This window comes from Lepus europaeus, chromosome 5, assembly GCF_033115175.1.
Source record: "Lepus europaeus isolate LE1 chromosome 5, mLepTim1.pri, whole genome shotgun sequence".
Lineage (NCBI taxonomy): Eukaryota > Metazoa > Chordata > Mammalia > Lagomorpha > Leporidae > Lepus > Lepus europaeus.
Genome location: NC_084831.1, coordinates 48,006,373 through 48,026,811, shown reverse-complemented (window position 1 = coordinate 48,026,811; position 20,439 = coordinate 48,006,373). Strand labels below are relative to the sequence as shown.

At 39.5% G+C, this 20,439-nt stretch overlaps 1 protein-coding gene across 1 annotated transcript in view; it reads left to right on the top strand.

Annotated features, from left to right (window-relative positions):
* The window catches only part of FYB2 (FYN binding protein 2), a 114,488-nt gene that overhangs the window by 77,480 nt on the left and 16,569 nt on the right, over positions 1–20,439 (top strand). Inside the window, 3 exon segments of the mRNA XM_062190088.1 lie at positions 88–186; positions 5,218–5,246; positions 6,963–7,023. Coding sequence (XP_062046072.1) covers positions 88–186; positions 5,218–5,246; positions 6,963–7,023 — 189 coding nt within the window.

Genomic DNA, 20,439 nt, shown 5'->3' with positions numbered 1-20,439 from the left:
AGCCCCTGGTCCTTTTTAATACAGCAGCTTCTCAGCTATAACATACTCTCAAATGCCATGCGACTCATATTTTTTGATTCCTCTTAGTTTAGATGGAAAAGAAGCACTTAAAAGACTGCAGCGGTTCTTCCAGAAAGAAAAGGAGAGGTTTAAGATGAAGAAAGCCAAGCCAAAGGAAAACATAAGGTAAAATGTCTCTTTTGCTCTCCCTTTCGAAACAGGAAGGAACTCACTTTGCCAGCCTGGTAGATACACAGGTCAGAATTCTCTATCCAGCTCTCAGAAATAATGAGGAGGGTATCAGAAACCAAAACCCAACACTTTGGCTATTGCCTGCCTCTTTCTTGAGAATTTTTGAATGAATCACATCCAAAGATACTAATGAGAAAGTGGCACATCGCTTTTGAAAACAGGATGATGAAGAAAAGGATATAAATAAAGGTTTTAGAAGGAAAGTTTTGAGCCAAGTCCAGAACAGAGATGTTGTCTCCAGCCTTGCATCTTTGAATATCTGTTTTCATCACCAAGCATTGTTACTGATTATTTCCTCGAGTGCTTTCTTGGGCCTACTAGTTCCAGTGATTTTATTTGCCTTCACTTCTATGTTAATTCATCTCCCATGAAGGCAATGTGTGGAGAGAGGAGGTGAGCTGCTCAGCGTAATGATTCTTGTATCTGAAAGTCTTAGATTGGGAAAGGACCTTCCTCCCAGAGAACCTAGGCTAACTGCCAGTCTTTGGGCAGGCTCCAACTCTGCCAGCAGTGGAAAGACACAAGGGTCCTGGATTCTAGATTCTAGTTTCAGCTCTCACATTATTCGGTGTGCAACTGAGGGCAAATCACTTTGCACCCACAGGGTCCTAGTGTCTTCCTGCATGCAACAGAAGAGGACTGAAAAGTCTCTGGTGACACTTCTGTCTTTAATATATGGATATAGGTCAGTATTTTGTGAAAGCAGGAGGTGATAAAATAATTTTCTAAGATAATTACGTATATTGAGATAGAATTATGTTATTCTGCCCTGAAGTTCTCTTCAATCACAAAGCTTCAGAATTTTAGGATTTTCAGTCCGACTCTGTTACATCTAGATCTACCAGGAGACCCCGCAGAACTTGGGGTTTCTAGATTACAGTCCTGACTCTGGAAGAAGAGGTAGTCATTGTACTTTCTGTGGTCAGTGAGACCTTATGCACAAAGGCAGACCCTGGCCTTGGCAGGTTAAACGTTTTCTGACAGGAAACTATTAGCATGATTACTTGTATTCCCTGAGATATTCGATCCAGGTGAGAATACTGACATTTTAAAAATGCAAGTCTAATTTCCTTTTTCTTAAAACTATTCAGTGACTTCTTATACGTTTCAGAACAAATATGCAATCTCACTCCATGGCAAGTAAATACTTTTATGTCTACTTCATTTCTATTTCTCCAGCTCAATCTCAAAATGAAGTTTGCTCTCACCATCACTGTAGACCACCCATAGATCTTGGCCTCGGCCGTGGTGTCTCATGCCTCTTGGCTTTCACCATGACATTTCCTTGGTCTGCAAAACACCTGCCCTCTTTCAGCTTTCTTTGGTTACCAACATTATAGTTCTCCCTCAAAATTTGATGAAATATTAACCCTTCAAGGAGGCCTTTCCTGAACCTCTGTACCCAAACCCAGATTACCTGTTTCTCTTTTTTATTCCCATGCACTTGCTGTCACATCTGTGCACATCTTGTGATGTGTGTTAATATTACTGAGAAACCCTTCTTCTCAGAGACAGAGACTACCAGAGTAAAGGGAAATCCATGCAACCTAGTCTCCTCCACTACACAGCTGCTCTGCAGATTCCCCGTTGAGCCAAACCTTGGCTTGTCTATCTCCAGAGAAATTCAATACCTGCTCAGAAGGACCTTCCCTCTTTAGGAAACTAAATTAAGATTTATTTTCCTTAAACTTGCCCAAATCTATCTCTGTGCCTAATTTTTCAATTCACAGCATGTAAATAGACCAAGATAACAGACTTCTTTTCACTCATTAATTATGCTTCTGCCCTGGAGCTGCTTCTGTTGAACACCAATCCTTGTTTACTGTTTCGTCTTCAGAAACAGGTTGCTGCCGTGAAAATGTGACATTGAAGGAGAGTCAGGGCCTTGATCCGCTCTCACACACACACTCCAGGAACACTGCCTGCCTATTGGGATAATCACTATTAAAAAGCCCGATTTAGGCATAGATAAACTAACGATGAAACATGCTGGATTTAGCTATGCTATGAATTTTAGGTGGGAATTAGATGTGGTACCCCTCCCCACTCCCTCTATTCCAGGTATATTGACTTCCTTGTTCTTTTTTTTTTTTTTTTTTTTTGACAGGTAGAGTGGATAGTGTGAGAGAGAGACAGAAAGGTTTTCCTTTTTGCCATTGGTTCACCCTCCAATGGCCGCTGCGGCCGGCGCATCTCGCTGATCCAAAGCCAGGAGCCAGGTGCTTCTCCTGGTCTCCCATGCGGGTGCAGGGCCCAAGGACTTGGGCCATCCTCCACTGCCTTCCTGGGCCATAGCAGAGAGCTGGCCTGGAAGAGGGGCAACCGGGATAGAATCCGGCGCCCCGACCGGGACTAGAACCCGGTGTGCTGGCGCCGCAAGGCGGAGGATTAGCCTGTTAAGCCACAGCGCTGGCCTACTTCCTTGTTCTTTATACAGACCAAGCCAAATACAGCCTAAGAGTCTCTGCACTTGCTGTTTCTTCCCCAGGAACACTGTTACTAACTTGGATATTCATGTGACTCAGTCCCTAATGAGCTTGAGTTCTCTGCTCCAAAGTCACCTCATCCATAAACCCTCACCTCCATGACAGTTTGCATCATACATGAGGGTACTTCAAAAAGTTCATGAAAAATAGAATTTCATAGTAACTATTTTAATGCAGAATTTTTAAATCCATGCATGTAGTTTTTCTTTAATATGAATTTTCATAAAACTTGTATTGTTTATTTGTTGTCATCTACCGGAAAGGAAGAGTGACAGAGACAGAGAGCTTGATGTTTCATCCAGGTTTACTCCCTAAATGCCTGAAAAAGGCAGGTGGAACCCAGGAACCCAGAATACTTTCTGGGTCTCCCACATGGGTGGCAGGGCCCAGGCATTTGGGCCATCATTTACTGCCTCCCAGGGTTCATGAGCAGGAAGCTGGACTAGAAAGAAGTAGCCAGGACTCAAACCAGGCACTCCAGTATGGGATGAGGGTGTTGCAAGCAGTGGCTTAAATCACTGCCCATGATGCCCACAGCATAAAGAACTCTATAATGCATGGACTTAAATTTTTTTGCCAAAATCTTGTTTTTTAAATCCATTTTCCAGGAATTTTTTTTATTTGACAGGTAGAGTTGTAGACAGAGAGGGAGACAGAGAGAGAAAGGTCTTCCTTTTGTTGGTTCACTCCCCAAATGGCTGCTACGGCTGGTGCTATGCCGATCCAAAGCCAGGAGCCAGGTGTTTCTTCCACATGGAAGAAGGTCTCCCATGCAGGTGCACTTGAGCCACCATCCATTGCCCTCCCTGGCCACAGCAGAGAGCTGGACTGGAAGAGGAGCAACCAGAACTAGAACCCGGCACCCATATGGGATGCCATGCTGGCGCTGCAGGCGGAGGATTAACCAAGTGAGCTATGCCGCCAGCCCCCATTCCAGGAACTTTTTGAAATCCCTTTATATTTCTTTAATATATAACAGAAATCCCCTTGTTTTCTGTCTGCCTCACCCTACTGAAATCCATGAGAATAGAGATTTGGACTGTTTTGTGTGCTGTTTTAACAGTGCTTGGGACATAATTGATACTCATTCAAAATCTGTTGAATGAATAATTGATCTAGCACAAGCAAACATCATTTGAGAAATTGCTGTGGCTCCATTTCCATCCTTAAACTGGAGCTACCACCACCTTGTCCTAAAGAGAATGGAGAAATGGAACTGGGGTTTAGAAAGCTTTCCCTGAGCCAGAGCCCCTGGAGCAGCCAGGGTTAAAGGCTAAACAGGCCTTGAGAGCAAGGAGTTCCCAGTACTTACACCAGTACTTACATGCACTGACTAATCCTTTCAGTAACCCACTGACTTAGAAACTGTTTTCTCCATTTCACAGGGGAAACAAAGTTAGGCTTTGAAAATGTATTGACTTGCTCAAGGTCACATAGCAGGCAAGTGGCAGCACTGAGGGTCAGTGTCAGCTGAGTTGAACGCAGTGACCTTGTGTTTCCTCTATGCCACGCGCCTTATCGTGATGCTGGCAGCGTCCAGTCTGGTCCTACAGACAGCATCAACAGGGATCGTTAAGCAGAGTCTCTGTCCCTGGTCCTCTCACTGAGGCCTGCTCATCCAGTCCTCACAGTAAGATAGGCATTGATGTTCATTTTAGAAAGGAAACTGAGGCTCCGTAAACGTTCCCAGATTACCTCTCAAGAGCTGTACCTCTGCACCTCCCTTTATTGTGTTCTTTTCACAGGCATGCATTAATTTTGATCTCCCTCACTAAACCTCAGGCTGCTGCAGGGTAGAAACTGTAGGATCATTTTATAAACCCAGCACGCAGGCCTGTCCCATGGTGAGTGCTTCAGAACACTTGTAGGGCTGAATTTCAAGCAAATTCTTAAATCAACGTAAATGCTTAAAATACATGGGGAGTTTTCCAACACATCACACTTCTTTTGTGTGATCTCCATAGCTGTGAGATTTGAAAAGCATCAAACAATCTATCTAGGCCAAATGTCCCCTCCCTCTTAGCAATTTGCCACTTTACATTTCCACCTGGCCTGGAATTCACCCCGTAAGTCACCCTTTGGCTTAAACGATGTGAACACAGTGCCTGTGGAGGGTCTCCATTCATTCATCAGTAGGTTTTTCTATTTTGCTGAAGTGTACCCACAGTGAGTGGATGTCATTGACCTTTTGGAAGATTAGCAGGCAGGATTCTGTACGTGAACATCGGGACATGTGGGCAGCCTGAAGTTGTATGGTTAGGAAATAGGGTACAGGAAGCCAGTGAGGATAATTAAGCTCATTTGTAAAAGGTTTGGGATTTGTAATCAGAGCAAAGCTGCAGGTGGTTTGCTCCACCTCTTTGCCTAGAAGCACCTGTGTTAGAACACCCTTCATCACTATGTTATTTGAGATATATCAGCTAATCTTTCTTAACATGGTTGTTTTGCTTGACCTTGTGTGTCTTTTCTTAATCAACAGTGCAATTTCCATTTCGCTGCCTGATTTAGGTAAGTGATACTTATTGTTGACCAAAAGTGATCAGCAATGGTATGTTCAAGAGCAGGGAAAATGTGGTAATCCTTCCTTCATGATAACATTTAATGACAAGTGGATCCATCGAAAGCAAAGATGATAGTGTACACAGCAGGAGTTCTTATTTGGTGAAGATGATGAACAGTTCTGAAGTAACTGCAACATATTAAGCCAATGGGGCAGATGTCTTCCCCTTAAAACCCCAGACAAATGGATTTATCCCTTTATAGGGAGGGCCTAGGACCCATACTCATTCATGATATTGACTAGGAATTTGTATCCAAATCTCTCTGACCACAAAACTCATACATTTTTACGCTGTACCTCTTATCATTTTTAAATTTTGATGGCAAGATCACCTTTTTAAAACATAAGTTGAATATGATCATATTAGAGACTACACACTAATTAACTCAATGATAGGTCATCAGAATATTATTTGCTTTGTCATTAAGATAGTAATGCACAAGTTGGCACAGTGCTTGACACATGGTATGCTTCTAACACATGTTCAGAATGTTGAATTTGTCAGAAAATAGGGCCATGTGGTTTCTTGCTCATTGGTTTTTGCTTGGGTTCTGGCCATGTGACTGCTTTGGTTTCATTTTTCTAGACAATGCAAATGTATATTCACAATTGAATTTGTCGAACTAAATAACAAGTGCAGATTATATATACAGCTGGTAACATGACAGGTCTCCCAACATATCCTTGGTCTGTGTTTAAAAAGAAATGACTTAGAATAAGAACACATTTTTCAGGTTGAGGACTAAGCAAAAAAATCTGACATACTGCCACAAGTGGAAAAATCTATACTTCTGATTTCACATGATAGATGACAGTTAAAATGTAGGCACACTAAAAATAATTGTAAAAAATTACCTTCAGACTATGCATATGAAGTATATATAAAACCTTAATAAATTTTGAATTCAGACTTGGGTCCCATCCCTAAGATACCTCATTGTGCATAGACAAATATTTCAAACTCTAAAAGCATCTGGAATGTAAATACAGGCATTTCAGATAAATGAATACTGAACCTGTACCTTTTCCCAAATGTAAAGATGTTAAATAATGAATAATTATAATTGAATATTAATTAGGAATAATTATTTCAGAAGGTCCCAAATTTTCAAATGAAATGGAATATTCTATAGAGTTCTAAGGAGTATGTATATCCTGAAATGAAAATATCTAATTATGATTGTTAACGAAGATTAAAATAAAAGAGCGGGTGCCAAAAGTTTGAAATAAAAGCTATGGAAGAAAAATCAGCATTAATATTCTACTAAATTGAATTTTCCTCAGGGAATTACGAAAAGTCTTGTTTCTGTTGTGGCAGTATAACATCTTTTGCCAGTTCTAGAAAGGTGGGAGTCTATTCTAAAAATGATTCTTCCAGCATCATATTTTTCTGTCACTCTTCATGAAATTAAATTGATGCAAATAAAAATATGTCTCTGAAATACTAAAATACCTATTTTTAAATTTTTTTCTGTTGAATTTCTTCCCAAGGGTTGAATCTTTTGCTCTTTGATCTTTCTACCTTATCTATATTCTATGATCAGATTTTAATAAGCTTGAGGATGCACCTGGATAATTAAGTACTTATGTATAATTTTGAAAGCCAGATAGATATCATGTGAAACATACCTAATAAAGAATTATTTTGATCCTCTCAACCCTAGAACTTAGACCTCAGGAAGTTATTATCTATGATGACGTGGACGTGAGTGCAAAAGAGACAAAGTAAGTCAATACACCCTGCTGGTCACCCCTGCTGACCCATATCCTGGTGCTTTGTAGAATGTGGCCAGAGAACCATCTCTTCAGACCCCTGGGGAAGGAATGAAAGTGCACGTGAGCCATTTCCCCCACTCAGAAGAGAAAATACAGTAATACAGATGGCCCAGCAGTGGTAGGCAATTCCAAAGGCCCTGGCACCTGAGACTGTGTTTTTGTTTCCTGTCTTCGGATCTGGAGACTCGAAACTTACTTCAACACATTTATTCAATAAGGACTATTTGGCAGAACCTCTGTTTTCCAGGACTCAATAACTATAATCTATCAAAGAAACTATCCTTAAACTCAATGGCCCCTCTGTAGCTACTTGTTTTCTGTCCTTTTCCTCTCAACCAAACGACTGGAGATAGAGGTCCCCTCTGCTCATCTTTAATTCATCTTTTCTTGCTCACTGCAATTGGGCTTCTGTTCCTGACAGATAAGTGAACTTATTTTTGGTGAAGTCATTAAAACTCCTTTGTTAAATCCAAACAATACTTTTAAGTCCACATCTTACTTGGCTTCTCAATAAATCTTCAACTTTTGACTGTGCAGTCTTCTGAAAGAAACAATACTAACTTTAAGTTTCCATATTATTATTTCTCACTCTTCATCTTTGCTACTTTTCCTAAATGTTGTGTGTCTTGAACAATGTGTGTGTTTCAGTTTTCCAGTAATAGTTTTTATATTTTTCCTTTATTCTTGTTGAATAATTTCTTCCATACCCAGGGCTTCAACTATAATCATGATGATGATGATGCCAAAACTTTCTCTTGCAGGAAAACTCCATCTAAAACTCAGAGAATCTATGATAATGTACGACATCAACCCCTCCCCAGGTCTGATCCCTTTCTTCTCGTCTCTCTGTTGGTGATTATTTCCATGAACTTGGCTTCCTAAATCCAAACTCCAGGTCAGGCATTACCCTTGACTCCTTCTCCTGTGGCCTGTTCTCTTCTCCCCATAGCTCTGTTCCCTTAAGGCTCGAACCTTTCCCACTTCTCTGTCCCTACTGCACAACCACAATTCAGGCCCTCCTGAACGTTCTCCAATGTTCTCCAATGGGACTCGTGCAACAACTTTCTGACTGGCCATGCTCTCTATATTTCAGTCTGTTCTCCAAACTTTCTAAAGTATAAATGTGATCATGTCATAAAACCCACAACCTACTGGCTAATAATCACTATTTTCTGGTTACCCATGGCTCATGGCTCCTAGAATGAAGTCCAAACTGCTTAGGAAGACGTAGCCTTCATTCATCCAGCCTCTGGCGCCTGGTATCCCCTCCTGGGCTTCTCGTTCACCCACCCTTCCTACCATGTCCCATCCATGTTCCTTGAATCTGACAAGCTGTCTAGCACTTCTAAACCTTCACGTGTGCTCTAGTTTCATCAGTTTATTTGACAAACACGTACTGATCATGTACTATCTGAGCACATTGTTTCAGGTGTTGGGTATAAAACAGTGAACCATAGAGACATAAGTTCTACTCCTTTCTGACTGGAGAGAAAAACCAATGAGTGAAGAAAAATATGAATGTGTGACTACACACTAGAATTTGCTTGAAACAGGCCATTTTGAGAGTGGATATAGCATGTAGGATATGTATGTTGGGCAGGATTGATGTTCATTTGGAGCTGATAGCTCCTCTTTAAGGGGCACAGAATTAAAGAACAGAAGAATGGCTCTCCCTGAAACATCCTTTGCCATACCTTTTGCCTGGTTAATTTGGTTAATTATTTTATCCCTCATCATTTAAGACTGAGTTGAGATTTTACTTTCTCGAGGAATCCCTTTCTGACCTTATCTATTTGGGTCAGGTACCTCTTTTTTATAAAAGCATTTTTATGATAACTGTGATAGTGTGTTTTCTGGACTGTCTTCTCTAGACCTGGAACTCCCTGAGGTAGGAACTGTGGCTTTCAGATCTGGATCATGTGATCTGATACCAAAACAGTTTGTGAAATGAGTCAACAAAGAAGCACTTCCTTTAAGAAGTGCAAAATAATGTACAAGCTCAGAGAAAGTAGCCACTGTATTGCTAGAAGATCAAAAAAGTGTCTGCTCAACAGGCAGCATAGGTAACATTTTGACCAGTAGAGAATGGGAGCGAGAGGAGACCTGGGGAGGGATGGAGTAGGGAATGGAGGGAAAATGTGTGCTTTGGAAGTTGTGTTGGATCATAAACCATGTGATCAGAAAATGGTGTTCTAAGTGGGAGATGTGATTTGGAATGTGGTGGAGGAGCGCCCTAGACTATCATGTTAGGATAAAAAAATGCATTCACTTTAAAAATGAATTATAAAAAGCAAAAGAAAATACATATAGGTGTAAGTTGTAATACATGGTAAAACAAATTGCCCTGGACCCATCACTCAAGAACTAGAACACAACCAATAGTTTGGCGTCCTTATCTGATGCTCATATCCTAGTCTATCTTATTGTCTTTCCTACAAGGTAATCACCCTCCTAAATGTGATTCCTTAAATAAAAGATTTACTTACTTGTTTGTTTGTTTGAAAGGCTGTGTGTGTGTGTGAGAGAGAGAGAGAGAGTGAGAGAGAGAGAGAGAAAGAGAGAGAGAGAGAGATCGACTGATCTTCCATCAGCTGGTTCACTCCCCAAATGGCCACAACAGCTGGGGTTGGGACAGGCTAAAGTCAAGAGCTTCATTCTGGTGTCTCATGTGAGTGGCGGGGGACCAAGTACTTGTGTCATTTTCTGCTGCTTTCCCAGGTACATTAGCAGGAAGCTGGATTGGAAGTGGAGCAGTCAGGACTCAAACTGGTGTTCATATGGGATGCTGGCATTGTAGGCAAAAGCTTCATCTGTTGCACCACAGTGCCAGTCCTGATTTCATTTCCTTTTCAAAAAAATATTTTTATTGGGGCTGGCACTATGGCACAGCAGGTTAAGCCATAACCTGCAGCATGGGCATTCCATATGGGTGCCTACTCGAGTCTCAGCTGCTCCATTTCTGATCCACCTCCATACTAATGTGCCTGAGAAAGCAGCAGAAGATGCCCCAAGTCTTTGGGTCACCGCACCCATGTGGGAGACCTAGAAGAAGTTCCTGGCTCCAAGCTTTGGCCTGGCCCAGCTGCAGTCATTGTGGCCACTTGGGGAGTGCCGATGGAAAATCTCTATCTTTACTTCTCTTTCTCTGTAACTCTGCCTTTCAGATAAATAAATAATTAAATCTTTAAAAAATATATTATCAAACACTGATAAAAATATTATTTCATTTGGTTTTTGAACATTATTAAAATGTTATGCTGTACATGGAATTCTGCGTTTTTTACTCAAGTAAAATTCATCCTTTTGCCATTGTGATATATTCATTTGTACTATTCTATAATATTCCATTGTATGTTTATACAGCAATTCACTTACCCATTCCCTTGTTGCTAACTAGGATAGTTCCCAATTTTTTGTATTTATGTTCAATACTTCCACAGATATTAATGTGTCCTGTGATTGCATGCAAACATTTTTCCAGGAGACATAGGAGAAAGAAATGCAAACTATATAGGGAATATGAACTCATAAGAAAATGCCAGCTTGCTTTCCAAAGTGGTCATACCCATTTACCTCTCATGTATATAAAGATTTCTACTGATCTTCTCACTAGCATTTAGAACAGAGAGATTTCTTACATTCTGCCAAATTAGTGGGCATAAAATACTCTCACATTGTGGTGTGAATTTGCATTATCCTCATAACTAACAAAGTTCAACCCCTTTTAACACATGTATTCACCATCTACATCTTTCCTTCTAGAAAAAGCCTGCTCTTATTTTTTGTTTGCTTTTTAATTGGGTTGCTGGTCAATCCTATTTACTTGTAGTTTTTGTGTTGTTGTTCATTCTGGATACTACTCTTTCTTAGTTGTATGTACAATAGTCCCCTCTTATCCATAGCTTTACTTTTCATGGTTTCAGTCACCCATAGTCAACCAAGGTCTAAAATTTTTAAACAAAAAATTATAGAAGTAAATAATTCATTCCAAATGATGTCGTTCTGCCATGATGAAATCCTGAGCTGTCCTGACCTGTACATGAATCATCACTCTATGTAGCACATCCACGCTGCATATTCTACCCACTCATTACTGACTAGTACCTGTCCGTGTTGTCCAGTGGACTGTTACAGTGTATGTGTTCAACTTATCCCTTTTTCACATGATACTGGCTCTAAAGTGCAAGTAGTGGGACTGGCAATTTGGATATGCCAAAGAGAAGCTATAAAGTGCTTCATTTCAGTGAAAAGATGGAACTTCTTCATTCAAAAAGGAAAGAAAAAAATCATATGCTGAGGTTGATTAAATCTACAGAAAGAACAAATCTACCTGAAAATTGTGAAGAAGGAAAAGGAAATTCATGCTGATTTTGCTGTCATACCTCAAACTGCAAAAAATTATAGCCACAATACATAAGTGCTCAGAGGGAAAAGGTAGTAAGTATAGGGTTTGGTGCCTTCTGTGTGTCAGGCTTCCAGTGAGGGTCCTGAAATGCACCCCGCATGGATAAGGGGGACTACTGTATTGTGAATACCAACCTCCTCTTTGTGGCTTGCCTTGCCTTCCTAGTCTTTGAAGAATAGAACTTTGTTTTACTGTATTTGAATTTGACAACTTATCCTCTATGACTGTTTCTTTTTATATGTTTTAAAGAAATTTGTCTCTATCCCAAGATGATATAATCTTATCTCATATTTTCTTCTAATAATTTGAAGCTTTGCCTTTTATACTTAATCCTAGATCTATCTGGGGACTGATTTTTATATTGATAGAGAAGTAGAGATTCAGTTAAATTTTCTCCCATATGGATAAATGTCCTTGCATGATTTGTTGACTAGAACGTTATTGTTCCTATTGATCTGCAATGCCATTTTTATCATGTCAAGTTTTTGTACATCTGAAGGTCTAATTCTAGGCACTCTGTTCTATTCCAGCAGCTGCTTCTGCCTTAACTTCTACCTATGGTCTAAGAAAGTGGTTCAGACATTACCTCCACATATTCTGAGAAAAGACTCGATTGTCAATTTTTATAAATATTCCATGCATGCTTTATAAAAATATATTTGTTTGATATAAGGATCCATGTACAGCTTTTAAATTGAGCATATAAATTTCTTTTCAAATATTCAATAGCTTTTTTAATTTTTAGATATTTGCACCATCAATAACTGAAATGATTAGAAATTTCACACAAGAGGCCTGCGCCGTGGCTTAACAGGCTAATCCTCTGCCTTGCGGCGCCGGCACACCGGGTTCTAGTCCCGGTCGGGGCACCGGATTCTATCCCAGTTGCCCCTCTTCCAGGCCAGCTCTCTGCTATGGCCTGGGAAGGCAGTGAAGGATGGCCCAAGTCCTTGGGCCCTGCACCCCATGGAAGACCAGAATAAGCACCTGGCTCCTGGCTTCGGATCAGCGCGATGAGCCGGCCGCAGCAGCCATTGGAGGGTGAACCAACGGCAAAAAGGAAGACCTTTCTCTCTGTCTCTCTCTCTCACTATCCACTCTGCCTGTTAAAAAAAAAAATTCACACAAGAATGGTAGATTTATCAGTTTCTGTCAGAAGTTCTATCATTTTTGCCTTATATATGCTGAAGTTCTTTTAGTAGTTGCATATAAACTTAAACATATCTTCTCTAGTGGAAGAATATTTCATTATGCTGTAGCAATTGCTATCTCTAATACTATAACTAACAAAATAAAATAATAATAGTTTTTCCGTGGATTAGGCACTGTTTCATTCATTTAATTTGTCTTCATCAATGAATGAATGATACTCATGCTATGAGTATTATTACACAAATTTTATAGGAAACAGTCTAAAGGACAGAAGTTATGTTACTTGTACAAGATTACACAGCTAGGAAGTGGTCTAATTAGGATTCAAACCCAAGTAACTGGACTTCTAGCTCATTCTGTTTACTACTATACTAGATCTCTTAGTGATGTTTTTTGCAGTCAAATTTGATTTGCCTGATATTAATGTATCTACTGCGTCTTTATTTTAGTTAGTATGTCTCCTGTATACATTTTTAAGCCTTCAATTTTTCGTATTGCTGTAATCTCATTCACCATATCTTGTATAGGCAGCACACAAGGTGAACTTGGTTTGTTTTTTTTGACAGGCAGAGTGGACAGTGAGAGAGAGAGAGACAGAAAGGTCTTCCTTTTGCTGTTGGTTCACCCTCCAATGGCCGCCGCGGTAGGCGCGCTGCGGCCGGTGCACCGCGCTGATCCGATGGCAGGAGCCAGGTGCTTTTCCTGGTCTGCCATGGGGTGCAGGGCCCAAGCACTTGGGCCATCCTCCACTGCACTCCCTGGCCACAGCAGAGAGCTGGCCTGGAAGAGGGGCAACGGGGACAGGATCGGTGCCCGACCGGGACTAGAACCTGGTGTGCCGGTGCCGCAAGGCGGAGGATTAGCCTAGTGAGCCACCGCGCCAGCCTCGAACTTGGGTTTTTAAGAACTCTATTCTGATAACCTGTCTTAACGCCTGCCTTGCATTTGACCTGGGCTCAATCTTCTGGAATGTTGGGCTCTGAGCCTAGCATTTTCCTCAGGAGACACTTGCACATGGCTAGTGCTCGCCCACTAATCACTGTTCTGGTTTTAGTTGACCTGGTACTATTTACTGCATTTGCCTCCACTATAGAAACTGCTAAAACATGTATGAACTTTTATCCAGGAGGCAGTCCTTTTGGTTTGGGAAAGTCCTTTCAGAATACTCCTCTGCCCTACTGCAAAATAAAGCCCAGAGGAACTCTCCGCAAGAACAATGTACTCAGAGCCACAGATCAAGGGGGTAATCTCACCTTCTGTGGAATGCTAGGACTAGCACACACGTTAGAACATTGTTACAACTGCTCAGATGAGAAATGGGGAAAATGTGTTCTAGGGTACTGAAGAAAATAAAGGAGAGATGACACTTCAGGGGAGAACTTCATCATGTTTCATTAAACTGTGAAATCCTCTGGTAGGAATCATATCTTCTTCATCTCTGTCACCCAACTCCTAATATGGAGGTTAAGGTGTGTTAGGTATTGACAGGCACCGTGGCTCACTAGGCTAATCCTCTGCCTGTGGCGCTGGCACCCCAGGTTCTAGTCCCGTTGGGGGCACCAGATTCTGTCCCGGTTGCTCCTCTTCCAGTCCAGCTCTCTGCTATGGCCTGGGAAGGCAGTGGAGGATGACCCAAGTCCTTGGGCTCTGCACCCCCGTGGGAGACCAGGAGGAAGCACCTGGCCCCTGGCTTCAGATTAGCGCAGCTCACTGGCCATAGTGGCCATTTAGGGGTGAACCAACAGAAGGAAGACCTTTCTCTCTGTCTCTCTCTCTCTCTCTCTGTCTAAACTCTGCCTGTCAGGAAAAAAAAAAAGATCTGTTAGGTATAAACAGAACATTTGATGAGTATTTTGTAAATTGTGCTTGTCAAATCACTTAGCCTTATAAAAGTCCAACAAGTTTCTTCTTCATGAGCTAAAGTAAAACTTCTAGAGTTTGATGTCAGAGAAACCAATTACTAATAGTATTTGGAACATCAATGGAAAAGTACCAGAAGCTGGAATGAGAGGAGAAAGTATCTGAGAAAGCGTAGAGTGGCTACTTTGCTTATCATGTCTTGATGGGTATTAGACTGAATAATTGTCTAAACAATTCTCAGTTGAATTATTGCTACATAATCCAGACCTCTGCTTTTTATTTTCTTTTGTTCATTAGACTACATCCTAGAGAGCCAGAAAGGAATGGAAAATGAGAAGGACCCTGTACAGTTTCAACTCCTAACAACTTGGTACCCATGAGACCTATGACATGTCATCTGCACTGAACCTTACTTTCTTGTGACATGGCAGTGACAATTCCCATCCTGCCAAATCACTAAACTTTCTACCTAGATCGCTAGAAAGGTTAAAATAGATTGAAAGAGAAGACAAGAGTCGACCATAATATTCATAGGGCTTGCATAGGAATAAATTGGTATGATCTTGATGAAAGAATAATTTGACAACATGTATCAAAGATGCCTGTTTTCTTAGTAATTCTGCTTCAAGCAATTAGCTCTAATGAAAATAATTAAAAGATATAGGAAACAATTATGAATGAAAGTATCAGGATTTTATTAGAAACTTTAGATTTTTAAAACAATATAAATGTCCCAAAATACAGAAATTATCTAAGTTTCTTAGTCAATATCACCAGTTAAATATACAAAAGTACTTCAAAATGTTCACATAAAATAGAATTAAAAAATAAGTCTATTTAGGCATAAAATTTTGAAATCTGTGCTTCATAGATAATGCATGTTGTGAACAGTTGTACAAGCATTTCAAAGGTTTTTATACCAAAATAAACTTATCTTACAATTCCATTTTCCATGAACTTCCTGAAGTACTCATATATATATATATATATATATATATATATATATAGTCAATAGTTTTTAGTGGCATGACATGGAGAAATGTTTACATTATAATGACAATTGAAACTAGCAGACTCCAAAATTGTGTGTATAGTATGATCTCAATTCAGTTTGTAATAGCTCTTGGGAAAACATTGAGAAGGAAACCTAGATATCTTTGATAGGTTAGATTATGCTATTTTGTGTGTTTTCTACTTTTGCTTCCTCTCTACCTCTTCCAATTTTTTAAACACTTAGGATATACTGATTTATAGTTGGTGAAGACAGTAAACTTTTGTGCAGGCATTTGCTGTATTTCCTTCCTTCACAGCTGTAGCTCCTTCCAAATAAATTCAATTCCTTCCTGAGTTCTTGCTATATGCCTAGCATTGTGTTAACTTGTAATGGATACATGTCTAATACTAGTCTGGTTCCACCTTCTAAAACCTTAAATTGGAAGGAAAAAACCAGTGAACATGGAACAGTTAGAAAGGAAATAATTGCTGAGATCCTTGTTATAGGCTTCAAAAGCAATAGAAGTTGAGGAAAGAGGTGGGTCAGCGGTCCTTAGACAAGTCTTTGAAGGCTCTTCAAAAGTCTTCTATAACCTAAATCTTCAGTGATTCAAATGCTGATTCTTTAATATTCTATGGGACACGTGTGACCACAATCTGAAGGAAATAATAATATGATGGTTCTGAAAATGTCAAAATCTCTTCAGACATAATATCTGTGAGTTAGCCCAGTGAAGAGCTGGTGAAGCGTTCAGGTATGCAGATAACATAGACATCCAGGTGGCTGACAGAGGAAAGCCCCCTTTTCTCATGTCAATTATGAACACCTCAGTAAATTTGTCATACCAGGGAAAATGATTTCAAGCAGCAGGGATGGTGAAAGACCACAGTGTGTGGAGTCAGACACACTTGCATTCAATGCCACTATTTCTGTGACCATAATACATTATCTAGCTCTCTGATCATCCATTTCCTTATTTGTACAACTTTATGAATGATTAAAGAATCATTGCTGTATTTATTGTGAAAACCAAATGAGTTAACTTACCTAAAATGTCTAGCAAAATGTCACAAAATGAAATTCCAAAAGTATGAGTCCCTTTTGTAACACCCACTTCCTTCCCTGCATTCTTTTCTGCCCAGATCCAAGAATACTACAGTTCAGTTGGCTCAGTCTGTCCCAAGATAAGTTTAGTGTTATTATTCACATGTTAGAGGCAAAGGCATGAAGGCTCATAAATAAGATGAAGTACACTTTTTAAAATATTATTCAAGTTATACAAGTTTCATGTATTTCATGTATACAGATTTAGGAACATACTGATACTTCCCCCTGCCCCAACCCTCCCTACCACCCAAACTCCAACACTTCTTCTTCCTCCCTCGCACATTCCCACACTTAATTTTTATAAAGATCTATTTTTAGTTTACTTAATGATCATATGGTTAACCCTACACTAAGTAAAAGAGTTAAATAGTATGAAGAAAAAAAAAACACTTATTCAATAGAAGAGACAAAGGCTGTAAACAATCATTGAATCTCAAAGCATCTATTTCATTCCTAAACATTAAATTTTAGGTACTCTATTAGTTACCTTGGATGAGGGAAAACATATGATATCTGTCTTTTTGGAACTGATTTATTTTACTATAATGGTTTCCACTTACATCCATTTTATTGTAAAACAGGATTTCATTTTTTTTAAAAATTAATTTGACAGAGTTATAGACAGTGAGAGAGACAGAGAGAAAGGTCTTCCTTCTGTTTGTTCACTCCCCTAATGGCTGTTATGGATGGTGATGCACTGATCGGAAGCCAGGACCCAGGTGCTTCTTCCTGGTCTCCCATGCGGGTGCAGGGGCCCAAGCACTTGGGCCATCCTCTACTGCCCTCCCGGGCCACAGCAGAGAGCTGGACTGGAAGAGGAGCAATCAGGACTAGAACCCGGCACCCATATGGGATGCTGGCGCCGCAGCAGAGGATTAACCAAGTGAGCCACAGAGCTGGCCCCAGGATTTTATTTTATTTTTTTTACAGCTTAGTAGTACTCCATAGTGTATATGCCATAATTTCTTCATCCAGTCAACAGTTGATGGACATCTGGGTTGATTCCATATCTTAGCTGTTATGAATTGAGCTGCAGTGAATGTGGGGGTACGGATAACTCTTTCAGATGCTGATTTCTTTTAGTTTGGGTAAATTCCTGGGAGTAGAATGGCTGGATCATGTGGTAGGTCTACATTCAGATTTCTAAGGTGTCTATACACTATCTTCCACAGTGGTTGCACCAGTTTACAATCCCATCAACAATGGATTAGGCAACCTTTTCCCCCACATCCTTGCTAGCATTTGCTGTTTGCTGATTTCTGTATGTGAGCCATTCTAACTGGAGTGAGGTGAAATCTCATTGTGGTTTTTATTTGCATTTCTCTGATGGCTAGTAATCCTCAGCAGCTTTTTCAAGTGTCTGTTGGCCATTTTAATTTTCTTTCTTGAAAAATGCCTGTTCAAGTCCTTTGCTGATCTCCTAACTGGATTGTTTTGTTGTGGTTGAATTTCTTGAGCTCTTTATAGATTCTGGATGTTAACCCTGTATCAGTTGCACAGTTTGCAAACATTTTCTCCCATTCTGTCAGCTGCCTCTTCATTTTTCTGAGTGTTTCTTTTGCAGTATAGAAGCTTCTCAACTAGATGTGATGCCAGTTGTTGATTTTGACTTTGTTTGCCTGTGCTTCTTGGGTTTTTCCAAGAAGTCTTTGCCTATGCCAATGTCTTACAGAGTTTCCCCAGTATTCTCTAGGAATTTGATGGTGTCAAGTCATAGATTTAGGTCTTTGATTCATTTTGAGTATATTTTTGTGTAAAGTATAAGGTATTGGTCCTGCTTCATACTTCTGGATGTAGAAATCCCATTTTCCCAGCACCATTTGTTGAAGAGACTGTCCTTGCTCCAGGGATTGTTTTTAGCTCCTTTGTCAAAGGTAAGTTACTTGTAGATGTGTGGGTTGATTTCTATTCTATTCCATTAGCCTACATTTCTGTTTTTGTGACAGTACCAGGCTGTTTTGATTATAACTGCTCTGTAGTATGTCTTGAAATCAGGTACTGTGATGCCCCCGGCTTTGTTTTTGTTGTATAAGATTGCTTTAGCTTTTTGGGTCTCTTGTGTTTCCATATGAATTTTAGCATCATTTTTTTCTAGATCTGTGAAGAATGTCATTGGTATGTTATTTGGGATTGCACTGTATCTGTAAATTGCTTTTGATAGTATGGACATTTTGATGATGTTGACTCTTCTAATCCATGAACATGGCAGATTTTTTTAAACGTGTTCTTCTATTTCTTGCTTTAATGTTTTGTCATTTTCATTGTAGAGATCTCTCCCACTTGGTTAAATTTCTTCCAAGGTATTTAATTCTTTTTGGAGCTTTGTGAATGGGACTGATCTTAAAAGTTCTTTCTCAGCCATGGCATTGTCTGTATATACAAAGGCTATGGAATTTTCTGTGTTGATTTCATATCCTGCTACTTTACCAATCTCTCTTTTGTGTTCCAATAGTCTCTCAGTGGAGTCTTTGGTTCCCCTATATATAGAATCATGTCATCAGCAAATAGGGGTGGTTTCATTCCACCTATCTAATTTGTATCCCTTTGATTTCTTGTTGTTACTTAATGGCTCTAGATAAAACTTCTAGGACTGTACTGAATAGCATTGGTGAGAGTGGCCATCCTTGCCTGGCACCTTATCTTAGGGGAATGCTTACAGCTTTCCCCCATTCTTAGGATGTTGGCTGTGGGTTTCTCAAAAATTGGCATGATTGTGTTGAAGAATGTTCCTTATATACCCAATTTGCTTAAGGTTTTCTTCATGAAAGGATGTTGTATTTTATCAAATGCTTTCTCTACATCTTTTGAGCTAACCATATGGTTTTGTTTCTTCAGTTTGTTAATATGATGACTTATACCTATTTATTTGCTTTCACTACATCTATTGAGATAACCACATGGTTTTTGTTCTTCAGTTTGTTAATATTCTTTATCTCCTTTATTAATTTGTGAATGTTGAACTATCACTGCATACCAGTGATAAATCCCATTTGGTCCAGGTTAATGATCTTTCTGATGTGTTGTTGGATTTGATTAGCTAATATTTTATTGAGGATTTTTGCATCTATGTTCATCAGGGATATTCGTCTATAGTTCTCTTTCTCTGCTGTATCTTTTCCTGGTTTAGAAATTAAGGTGATGCTGGCTTCATAGAAGGAGTTTGGGAAGTTTTCCCTCCCTTTCAATTGCTTTGTATAGCTTGAGAAGAATTGGAGTAGTTATTTAGCTGTCTGATAAAATTCAGCAGTGGATCCATCTGGTCCTGGGCTTTTCTTTGTTGGGAGGGTCTTTATTAATGATTCAACCTCTGCCTTGGTTATTGGTCTGTTTCAGTTTTCTATGTCTTCATGACTCAATTTTGGTATATTGTATGTATCTAGGAATCTATCCATTTCTTCTAGGTTCCCAATTTGTTGCCATACAGCTCTTCATAATAATTCCTGATGATTGTTTTTATTTCTGTGGTATCTGTTGTTATATTTCCTTTTTTCATCTCTGATTTTATTGATTTCTGTCTTCCCCTCTTTTTTTTTTTTGGTTATTTGGGGCAATTGTGTATCAATTTTTATTTTTTCAAATAACCAGCTCTTCATTTCATTGGTCTTCTGTATTTTTTTGTTTCAATTATGTTTATTTCTTCTCTAATTTTTTTTCTTTCCTTCTACTAATTTGGATTTGCTTTGTTGTTGTTTTTCTAGATCCTTCATATACATTGATAGCTCATTTATTTGGTGCATTTCCAATTTCTCATGTAGGCACTGATTGGTAGAAACTTCCTTCTTATCACTGCTTTTGCTATATCCTATAAGTTTTTTTTTTAAGATTTATTATATTTAAAAGTCAGAGT